At 36.6% G+C, this 12,086-nt stretch overlaps 1 protein-coding gene across 1 annotated transcript in view; it reads left to right on the top strand.

The window, feature by feature from the left end:
* The window catches only part of LOC125231825 (collagen alpha-1(XI) chain-like), a 79,838-nt gene that overhangs the window by 46,222 nt on the left and 21,530 nt on the right, over positions 1-12,086 (top strand). The window contains exon 3 of the mRNA XM_048137405.1: positions 11,481-11,529. Coding sequence (XP_047993362.1) covers positions 11,481-11,529 — 49 coding nt within the window. The remainder of the gene's footprint in view (positions 1-11,480; positions 11,530-12,086) is intronic.

Genomic DNA, 12,086 nt, shown 5'->3' with positions numbered 1-12,086 from the left:
TTTACGTTATCGGGTAACGAGTTCTTAAATAATCTACACTAATATTATAAATGGGAAAGTGTGTGTGTCTGTTTGTTTGTCCGTCTTTGACGTGATTTTTTAAGTGGAGATAGTTGAAGGGATGGAGAGTGACATTTTGTCTCTTTCTAACGCGAGCGAAGCCGCGGGCAAAAACTAGTATTATCAACGCTGAATAATTCAACAAACAGAATTAAATTTTTCTGTATTGTCTTCTTTAAATATAAGTTCATGAACATTTGTATAGGTATTTTGCTAAAAAATCTATGATAAACCAACAATCCTACTATACACATAATTTCACATAAACAGAGCAGAAGTCAATAACCATACAGATATCCCACTTAAGCTACAAAGCCTTCGCAGAAAAACTCTTCCCCGCACCTCAAAACGAAATTGACATGAGAATCTTTCGCCAAAACTTGGTTATCACTTCAGCCCGAGCATTTTCACGAAAAATAAACAACCGTACAGTACAAGCTTCTGCCCGCGACTTCGCTCGCGTTAAATCCGAAAATTGCGGAACGCTCCATACAATGTTCCACTTCCCATTTTAGGGAAGTGGGGGGGTTAGAAAGGCCCAAATACAATACAATACAATACAATACAAATGGTTTATTCGCAGTAATATGGTTACAAAATGGTCTTATATACTAGATAGTTCTACATATTACACCTTTCCAGGCGTGCGAATTTTAAACAGTCAAGAATTCAAAATTCTTTAACTACTTATACCTAACATGCAACTTACTAACTAATGTCTTAATAATAAGAGTCCTCATTGTAAGCGAAGAACTCGTTTACTGAGTAAAATACTCTAAGAGTAAGCCATTGGTGGAGTTGAGCTTTAAATCGATTCAAAGGCAAGTTACGTAGTTCAGCAGGCAGTTGATTAAAAACTTTGATGGCCATTATGTAGGCATTCCTTCTACAGTAGTACAGATTTGTTTTCGGTAACACTAATTTTCCTTCATTCATTGTTCGTTGAACTCTCAACTCAAAATCGTTGTACTCTGTCGCTAACTTTAGGAAATTGTTCTGGGTTTGATTTTACAAATATCGCTAACTGTTTAATGTATAGACATGGAAATGTGAGCAGTCGTAATTTCTCGAATAGAGGCTTGCATGAGTCTAATACATAGGCACCACAAATTGCTCTTAGACATTTTTTTTGCAAAATAAACAACTTGTTTACATGTACTGAATTTCCCCATAACATCAGTCCATACTGTAGGACAGACGAAACGTAACCATGATATGCAGTAATACTCGTTTCTTCAAATCAGATGCCACTTGTCTTATATGGCGCAGAGCAAATATAAAACTACAAATTTTTTTACAGACATTGTCTATGTGAGGCTTCCAGTCACAGAGACTATCAAGAGTAATTCCAAGAAAATTTGTATCGGGGTCGGTTTCGTTTCCCGGCTTCGCCACCAGTGGGCTTGATCGGTTTTTCTTTAGTGCATTGTATCTATTTCACTTTGTTACATACCTACTCAATAATAATAGGCTAGTTTCCTATACTTTAAATAATAGTTATTTGTTATACAAGGGGGCAAAGTTGTATTTTAACGCCGAGTGTGGAATTGAAAAACGAGCAAGTGAACGGATTCTATAGTTGAACCACGAGCGAAGCGAGTGGTTCGAGAATAGAATCCTGAACTTGCGAGTTTTTTAACACACGAGAAGTAAAATACATTTGCACCCGAGTGTAACACAAAACTTTTCCTCTCACTATAGCGAGGAAACTACAACGCAAAAAATGCGTTTATCACTGCTTCCAGTAGTTCCATAGGTAGTAAATCATCTTTATTACTAGATTCACCTACTTTTATCAATTTTACATCAGTTAATTTGACTTTATTCAAGGTCAAATTACTTTACCCACTAGTGGATAAAATGCGTTTTTACCCGCTGGTATTAAAGGACAAAACACGTGTTTCCGAGCTAGTGAGGGGAAAAATATTTTATGCAGTGGACGAAATAAAGCATCACATAATAAAAAAAATATGGACAGCAGTTACTTTTAAACATAATTTATATTTAATAGGTCAAACAGAAAGATATAAAGTAAATAAATTGACCGTGACGTTACTCCTCAGTATTTCATAGGTATTCCATATTAGCAAATCGTTTCGATAGTTCTTTTTTTTTTTTTTTTTTATAATACTAGTTTTAAAACATAATACTAATAAAAAAAAAACCTTAACAATAAAAAACCTTAACAAACTACCTAAATTAGTCAAACAACCCACCCCGCATCGTTCCCGACGCAAAAGTGCCCATCACACTTGCCGCGTTTCCACGCTGAACCGCGATGAACAACCTCTGCGCCAAGAATAGCCTCGATAGTTCTTAAAAAGAAGCTGATTTGACTAGTAGGAAACCAGCCTATTGTTGAATTAATTAGTGTGAGAGGACCTTAATTTAATTTATTTATTATGTTAATATTAGTAATAATCTATGGATAACATGATTGTTTGGTTTTGTTTTTCAAATATAATCCTACAAAGAAATCTAAAACGTGAAAATGAAATTCAATTCCACCAAAACTGCTTATAAAAGAATATGATCGCTTTCCCACATACGGTTTCACTCTTCCCCTTAATCCGAAAACACCCGAAAAGGTATACTCTTGCGGATTGTTCCTATCGACACGGCACGTATGAATTATTTATATGTTTCGCGACTATCTAGGCTTGAACAGAGTGCTCGGAAGCGTGCCTCGCCTACAAGCCGAGATAAAAACATCAAGAAACTATTCAAATGAGTCTTGCATTAAATATGAAAGCAGGTTCGTTTACCTGCCGCGGAATGATTGAGGCCTGTGGCCGACCCTTCGATCTTATTTGCGGATTCATATGCTATATAAATTTATTGTAAGATGCTACAGTTTAGAGAATGGAGAATATAAAAGATCCCGGTGAGGCCTTTTGCTGAATACGCTTTCACATTTTTATGGCAAACTGGGCAATCTCTTCTTTAGTCGTCTTTTGGTTATCTACCTGTCTTCATACACCTACATCCTTTGGAGTATTACTAGTATTCCCTTGTATATCTATATATTTATACCCCTCTTCTGTATGTGTATATCTATATAATATATAGAGTAGAATTAATACTCCGGTGTATGCACTAGTTAGATATGTTATGATTTATTAAAAAAAAATCCTATTACACAAAAATCATAAATATTTTTATTCAAAAGGTAAAAAACATCCATTTAATGGGAATATAATATTATATTTTTGCGCTCAACAAAGTAAAATACGAAATATATATCAATTAATATGTAAAAATATACCAATCCGCATTTTTTTTGCGTAAGTTATTTTAAAAACTTTTTCATATCTGCCAATGAGAATCCAGTAGCTTTTAATGAAATATTATACTCCCTGGAACCCCGCTTCCTAGATTATTAAAATTAAACTAATTATGGCATCAATCTTTTTAATTTTATACTACATGTTTACGAATTACTGATTTTTTTTTGTAAACGAGAGTTAAAATTGAGTAATTAAAAATTCCCAAGCCTTTACAAATATAGAAACTCTAGAATTAAATCCTTTAAAAGCGTTAGCGGTACTTACGCCTAACTTTATATAAATACTACTAAAATGTTTAAAAGTACTTAAAAACTTTTACTTGGATTGGCGAATAAACATTAGTTACTTAGGCATTGTTTTACGATTAACTCGTGCTGAAAAAGCGCGAAACGACTAACAAAATCAAAAACATCTGTCACGTGAAAGTTCTCGATAAAATCACAGTTTAATTGAAATTCTAGGCATTCCGTTTTTGCATTGTAATAATAAGTTTGGTATTTTAGTAGAAAAACAGGCAATCGTCGCAATATAATAAATGTACCTATTTATTACTTGTGGCCCGTGTGGCCGGGAACTTTTGATATGTTTCATCATCCTCCTTGCGTTATCCCGGCATTTTCCACGGCTCATGGGAGCCTGGGTCCGCTTTGATAACTAATCTCAAGATTTGGCGTAGGCACTAGTTTTACGAAAGACTGCCATCTGACCTTCCGACCCGAAGGGTAACTAGATTTTATTGGAATTAGTCCGGTTTCCTCACGATGTTTTCCTTCACCGAAAAGCGACTGGCAAATATCAAATGACATTTCGCACATAAGTTCGAAAAACACATTGGTGCGAGCCGAGGTTCGAACCCGCGACCTCCGGAACGAAAGTCGCCCGCACTTACCGCTAGGCTACCAGCGCTTTTGATATATTATGTTTATTTCCTAACTATGTAGGTAAAACAATTTTTGGTGTCAACATGATTTCAAGCATTTCCCTCTACATGATCATTAGTTTCCTGACCTAATTAAAACATTCATGTTTAATTCGTGTGTGTGTGTTTTTTTTAATAAATATGAGAAAATACAGAGACAGGAGACTCAAAGTCTAACCGTTAAAGGAAAAGTTCTTTCTTATATTGTTTCACAGTTTTTTTTAAAGGATGTTCAAGAGCAAAGATACAAAACTAACTTAGCTCACCGGTCAAACTGAAAATAAACGCCAAGCTATTTCTTATCCTGGAATAAATACTGAACAAAATATATGCTTTCTTTTGTATCCGCCAGAAACCTTTTAAGTTGCTCCTGCAGCCGGCATAACAAATTGATTTTTGCCTCTGAGAGTGTACTTATTGCTGTGGTGGTTTCAACGGGTTAAAACGAGAACGTTTTACAGCCAATGGGTATTTATGTTTTCACTAAATCAATAGCTTCAGTTTCGGTAGCTTTATTGATGATCATTTGTTTGGAGCTTAAATAAATGTTGGCGTAGAACATTATTATTCGGCCCTTCTTTGGACAGAGGGCCTATGAATATTATTAAAGGTAGCGTACTTAGTGGAATAGGTACGACCAGTCAGCTGGTACGTAATGGTATTCGCTTAGCACCTTTGCGTATTATTTTCTATGTAAAGGGAAGTCATTTTACTCTGCTGACTGTATATTTAGATAACTAGTTCGGTGATACTCAAATAATATCAGTCGTAATAGTTGGTTCTATGGTGTTAGCACACAAAATTATGTATAATTACGTAGTTATAGGATTTGTTTAAAAAGCTTTGATCGATCAAATCAAGGGTGTACAGGCTTCTGGGCGAGCTCACTCCATCGTATGCCACGTCTTTGCCTTTGGCTAGTCTGTAGCCAAGAATAAGCCCATTTATAATTTAAAAAAAGTATTTATAGTAAGCTATTTCATTTTTCATTTCATTTATTTATTTTGAGACCAACATAGGATCATAATTATATTATTAAAATTAAAATTAGAATAAAATTAGAATAATTGCTATGTATTGTGAGTTTTATTTTTAGACAGCCAAATTGGTTTCAATTAACAACCTGTCGCGTACTGCCCGTATAAAAAATCCCGTTTAAAATTAAATTTTTATCGTTAATTGTCGGAAATGACCTTGGTCCGTTGTCTTAGAATGTTATCTTACATATTATATTATATTACTTAGTAGTACCAGGGGCGGCTCACTCCGCGATTCTATCGCCGCGCTACAAGTACATGCTGGCGGTGGGCCCCAATCAGGGGTGGCACGCGTTCTCACGGAACGCACCTTCGCACTTTATATTGTTACTTTACGTCGCGAGTATTTTTTAAGGTTCATATGCGATATCCGCGTGTAGAATGTATATTTAACATATCATTATTAGACATCAATGAATAAAATAAATACCATAGGACATTTTTACACAGATCTACTATTGATTAGGTAAGTCCCACGGAAAAGTTCCATAAGTCTTGTGATGTTGAAACTTAAACAAAAATATATAACCTTATATTGACCGGGATATAGACCGTGATTACCTTTTTATATCCCGGTCAATATAAGTCTAATGAAAATAACCGTAAATCATTCAAAACTCTTAAAAAAAAAAAAAAAAAAAAAACTCTATAATTATATACCTAGAAAGTACCCAAGACTTGAATATAATAGTACAACATTTTATCCGAGTATTAATTCGTTTTAATCCATAGGCAACCCTAGTGTCTGCGGCTCGTTTCTTTGTAAGAATTTTGTAGGCGTTTAAAAAGGCGGCATTTCGTGAACATCAAAGCAGTGGGCCTTCTGTACTTGCACTATTATATATTCTGTAGTAGTACCATTCGCACTATCGCACGGAAAAACGAAGTCAATGTGCCATCTAATTGCTAAAAATCGTGATAAAAATAGCCGGATGAGCCATCGATCAAAAGTGAGCATTACTATAATACAGCCCTTAAATTCTCGAAGAAGCATTATATTGCAGCAGTAACCGGATTACGATCATGTTAACCTGCAGTAACTAAGCTTAACATAGCACCTCTGATATAGTTCAGCATATTCAATACACGTCTGCCAGCAATTAACGCTCCGATGATCCGCACACAATTCGAATAATCCCAAATATCGATTGTTCTCGCGCTCGAGTCAAATGCTGGAAGTTGACTGCGGAATTGGTTGCACAGGGTTGCACTGCATCGCTTTAGAGCCACTTGACTGGAGTGTTATGTGATGTAACGGTGAGTTCTACATTGTTGTTCTATTTAATATGCGTTGTTGTCTGTGTCGCAATGGTGTTTAAGGGTAAACAGTAGTTTGTAGGAGGTAGGGCATAGCGAATAATCTCGCTCGAATCTAGAACACAGCCCAACTGGGGAAGTACCTCTGCCTTACAGAAGCTCTGCCAAATAGCACTAGACTCTACTCATAGTTGTGTTCGTGCCGGCGAGTAAGGCTGCCAGCACTCAACGATAGTGGGGTGTACTGGTGTCGGATTCGTCGGCAACCCGAACCCTCCTTAGAACTTGTACACTCCTTTTTGCTGTATACAAGTTTCTAATGGGTTGGCAATGCGCATGTGACACTCCTTGAGTTCTAACTTACACTGATATCATTTGCAAAGGATGTCATTCGTTTCTCGTGAATTTCGCTCGGGCTTGCGTAGCCGTATTTGAATGACAGCTTTCAGACATCGTTCTGATGCCAAAGTAAGTTTAATTTGCTTCATAGATAAGTAAGCTTAGAGCGTGCACTTGTGATACATATTATAAAACCCATTTATTATTCAGATTTAAGCGACATAATCAAAAACTTATTCAATTACGAGGAATCAAAACATGTCAATAATTCATTACCCTCCATACCTACACTTATTATTAACAAAGCAATGGCTTCTTTGATAAGTGAATCTCTCTAAGTTGTACGACAACACTTTTTAGGTTGAGAGTATCGTAATATTTGTAAAAAAAATCCTTGTGTGCTGTTGGTGTCCTAATAAAACCCTTCATTATTAAGTACAGGTTTCATTTTCATTTCATACTCCATTCACGAAAGCAAAATTACTTACCTTATTGAGTGTGATTGTGAGTCTATCCGATATTATAATAAAAGCTGCAAAGGCCCTGGTTACGTAGAAAATAGGAGTGTAGTTTTAGTATTGTGCATATAAGATAATAATAACTCTATTGAGCTTGCTAACTACGGAACAAAATTTTCTTTTGTCTGAAATATAATTTTAAGGATTAACATTAAAAATATCTGATTCTGTTTAAGAAATCAGGGATCAAAGAATATTCAGATCTAAAAGCAATTTCATAATTAGTTGGTTAGTTTTCTTGAGGAGGAAATTTTCCTGCCTATTAATACGTACTAAAATTTGAAGTAAATTAAATAGGTATTTTTTTATGTTTGATATTTTTTATACACAAATGATGTAGGTGATGTAGGTAAATGGTGAATATATGATAGGCAATATCCGAATATAATAAGTAAGTAAGTAAGTAAACACTTTATTGTACAGAAAAATAATACAGCACATAATATTTAAAATAAAAAGTTTCAGTACAGAGGCGAACTTATCCCTTTAAGGGATCTCTTCCAGTTAACCTTTGAGCATTTGAGGGAGAGTTTGAGACGGTAGACATCCACATAATACAAAAACTACAAAATAATAATAATACATTTTTCATTCCTTAGTCTAACACGCAGTATATAATAAATATATAAATAATCAATAAATATTTAATATATATAAAATATATATATACTACTTACAAAACCGCATACAATCCCTGTCTCAGTTTTCGTCCGATAGCCACAGTTTCTTTAGATTCGCCTTCAGCGATGCGACCGATTGACACTGTCCAAGAGGAGGTGGTAAAGTATTCCACAGTTTGACCGAGTACACCGTAAACGAATTATTATATGACCGATGTTTGTGGGGTGGGATACCTAGAGTGAGATTCGCACTGGAACGAAGCCGGTGCCCACTGCCATCTGCCAAAAATGTAAAACGTTCTGAGAGATAAGGAGGGGACGATGGAGAAAACAAAACATTATAAAGAAGAGACAGAATATGGATGTCCCTACGACGACGGATGGGTAGCCACTTAAGCTGGGAGCGGAAAGCAGAGACGTGGTCAAATTTTCGAAGGCCAAAAACGTATCTAATGCACACATTTTGCAGCCGTTCGAGCTATAATAATAGTATAATAATTATAGTAATAATAATAATTATAGTATATCGTATATCCGGAGTTACAAACATAGCTATAAATGATGTAGGTATTATAGCTATGTTTGTCACTCCGGATATACGATATACTATATATTCGGATATTGCCTATCATATATTCACTACTAAGAATAGCATTAATGTCCAGCATAAAATAAACCAACATTATGTAAATAGAACAATAGGTATAAAACATTCCTGAAATATTAATAAGTATATCAGGAATTATAGGCATATCATACCATAACTTTCCCAATGATGTGCCGGAGACCAGCTCGACATTTGGCGCCCAACGTGGGGCCACCTAGCAGTGCTGGAGAATGCCACGCTCAAGGACATTTGGCGCCCAACGTCGTGGGGCCGCCTAGGAGAGTGCTACGCTCAAGAACATTTGGTGCCCAACGCGAGACCACCTAGGAGAAGGCTACGCTCAAGGACATTTGGTGCCCAACGTAGGGCCGCCTAGAATGCTACGCTCAAGGATATTTGATACCCAGTGAGGCCGCCTAGGAGAGTACGACGCTCAAGGACATTTGGTGGCCAACGTGGGGCCGCTTAGGAGAACATATTTTAAACTGTATTTGCATGCATATACCTGTGCTTTCATTTTAGCAAATAAATCAAATCAAATTACTTTGCTAATCTGACAATAAGTAACGTGCTTGTGTGTCAGTTCTAACCCGTTATACTTATTTGTATTTTTTATATATACAATTAATTTTACAACCATCCTACCGCAAAAATATATACACAAACAAATATAATAACTCACCACCAAAAATACAAAACACTCAAAATACACCAAAAATACAAAACACTCACAATAAACTCGACACGTGTTTCGCCTTTCCACGAGGCACTTTCAGAAGTGTTCGCAACATCAACAATCAATGTCAATTAGCAAAGTTACGTTCTAGATTTGGATTTAAATGGATTTCCGCTAAGTAACGCCTGATTCAATAGATAGATTTAGGTATACTGGAAGTCATATCAGGAAGTTCATTTCTTAACCTTTTAAACGTTTTCTGTCGTCATCTAACTGAATAACGTAGCAGCTTTGTGGTATTCATAATTTGGATTCCATTAAAATCACTAACGTAAAGGACAAAAAGCACAATCATGCGATAGTGGGTGGAACATATTTTTCTAATGACATATGAATGCCGAGACAGAAATGAGAAAATCGGTTAAAAAAAATCAAAGACGTCGAAGCTCACAGATATTTTCAGACTCTAGCGACATTAATGTCCGAATCATTTTATTTCATCCACAGAGAACCTTCTATAGAGTAGCAATCTTGTATATTTTGTTCGCGATACGAGTCACCAGTGTTTGGGGTGCGAGGAGCGGGCGGGGAATGTGTTAAGCGCGCTGTGATTGGCCGTTTCAAGGACGGCGGGCAGTCGCGCCAGATGAAAAGGGACAGAAGTATGACTGTCCCTCTACTGACGCGTAAGTGGCCAATGTAAGTTGACCTATGCCGGCTCTGAATAAATTATAAATATGACTTATTTGTGGAATGTAATGCCGTCTGTTTTTAAATTTGAGCTTCTTGTTACCTTTCCACACTACAGGTGGACATCTTTAAGGCATCAAAATACCCTTTTCCAATTTTTAGTGCGAAAAACACGCGCTGCTTTCGGGTCTGTTACTTGGTCGATACTGATCGGGCACGGCGAGCGCCCGCGCTTATATCAGTGCAAATACTAGGAAGGCTGGCGACCGCGAGTCGTCTTGTAATGGATGTCTATAGGGGTTGGTCTGTGATTTCATCCAATGTCTTCTGGACCATTTACACGGCGCGCAAAAACGCATGCGATTTTTGCCATATTGTGGACTCTTCTGGTTACACACAATAAAATTCAGAACATCAATCACATATGCAATGTAATGAAATTCACATGTGGGTTTATACCCCGTGTAAATGGGCCTGTAAAGGACAGCGTCTTGACAATAACTAATATAATAATATATCCAGGAAGTAAAGTTTTACAATTTACTTCGTATTCAAGAGTACCATCATGAAATAAACGCCGTGGCTTGCGTGGGCGACGGACGCGCGATGGTCGCGCGACGGCGATGCGACGCATACGAAATCAAACCTTATCGATATGGAAGTATGAGACGCGTCGGCGACGGTCGCGCGACCGTCGCCCACGCAAGACACGGCGTTACTCTTCAAAGGCAAAATAAAATTATGACTCTACAAAATATCGTGTCAGTTATTTTTCCGGCCTTCATTGTGTAATATGTTATTGCTGGAGACTGTACTGCAAATCTAACATAGGTAGGACATGGATATAATCTACCTTCTGAGAACGCTTACCATTATACTGAGCTTAAGCAAGACAATAGTTCATAGAAACTGTATGTCATATTGTCCGATCCATTATTTTAGACAATAGGGCTGCATTATAGATTTGATAGGTACGAATACATTATAATATGTATAATGTATTGTTCAGTATGTGACTTGAGCTTAGAAGAAGGTTAGTTAATTATTTATTCTGAAAATCTGTTGCTTCGTAAATGGCCAGGCTCCGTAGCCGAATGGCATTTCTACGACGCGAAACGAAAACGAAATGCCGCAAAAGGTAGTCTGGCTCTGTCGCGCCAATGCGCAAGAGCGATAGAGATAGATATCTACGAGCGTTTCGTTTCGTGAGCGATTGTACATTCGGATACGCACGCAGTTGTTTTTTTAGTATTATGAGTATGAAATTTGTTACGAGTAAGTACTTTTAGTAAAATATGAGTTCTTTCTGAGCATTTTCCTTTTAAATTATCTAAAGTATTGGTGTTAATGAATGTAAATCCACATTGTAAATCCACATTATGAGACAAATATTTAGGGCTCATTCTAATACTACGTGGATAATAAACATGTCTATGATAAAGTACTCAAAATGAATTTCTTCTATTACAGGTAAACCCAGATGAAAACCGATTACCCATCGTATCCCATTCGTCTCCATGTAAGTACATTGTTTCTTTTTTACCCCACTATCCGTTAAATAAATTAGGTACACTGATTACTCACAGTAAACCGAAAACGCACGTGTTGAGGGTAAATACTCATTCAAAATACTCATTTTATCTTATTATGTTTGTAACAACTATTACGGCCCAGCCACGACATTGGTCTAAGCGCGGCAGCGGCGAGCGGCAGTCATACGTGCGAATGAAAAGTCCCATCGCTGTGTCTCGCTTCAATGTATGGCCGCCGCTCGCCGCTGTCGCGCTTAGACCAATGTCGTGGCTGAGCCGTTAAACATAAATTTAAAAGCCCCACATATGCTACGGCAATTAGTCATTTTACAAATTTTAACAAAACACGAAATCTGTCGATGGAATTTGTGAACAAATAAGGAGAAACGTTATGTTTATTTAATAGAACATCAAATCGTTGGTCTTCTTCAAATAATAATATTAAGTGAAAGTATAATTCATAGACACGAATGTTGATCAAAGAAATTAGGTCGAGGATGCGTGCCGCTGAAAATATACATGTACTTTAAATTATATATTTATT

This window comes from Leguminivora glycinivorella, chromosome 12, assembly GCF_023078275.1.
Source record: "Leguminivora glycinivorella isolate SPB_JAAS2020 chromosome 12, LegGlyc_1.1, whole genome shotgun sequence".
Lineage (NCBI taxonomy): Eukaryota > Metazoa > Arthropoda > Insecta > Lepidoptera > Tortricidae > Leguminivora > Leguminivora glycinivorella.
Note: the sequence above shows the minus strand (reverse complement) of the source record. Positions and strands in the feature narration are given on the sequence as shown.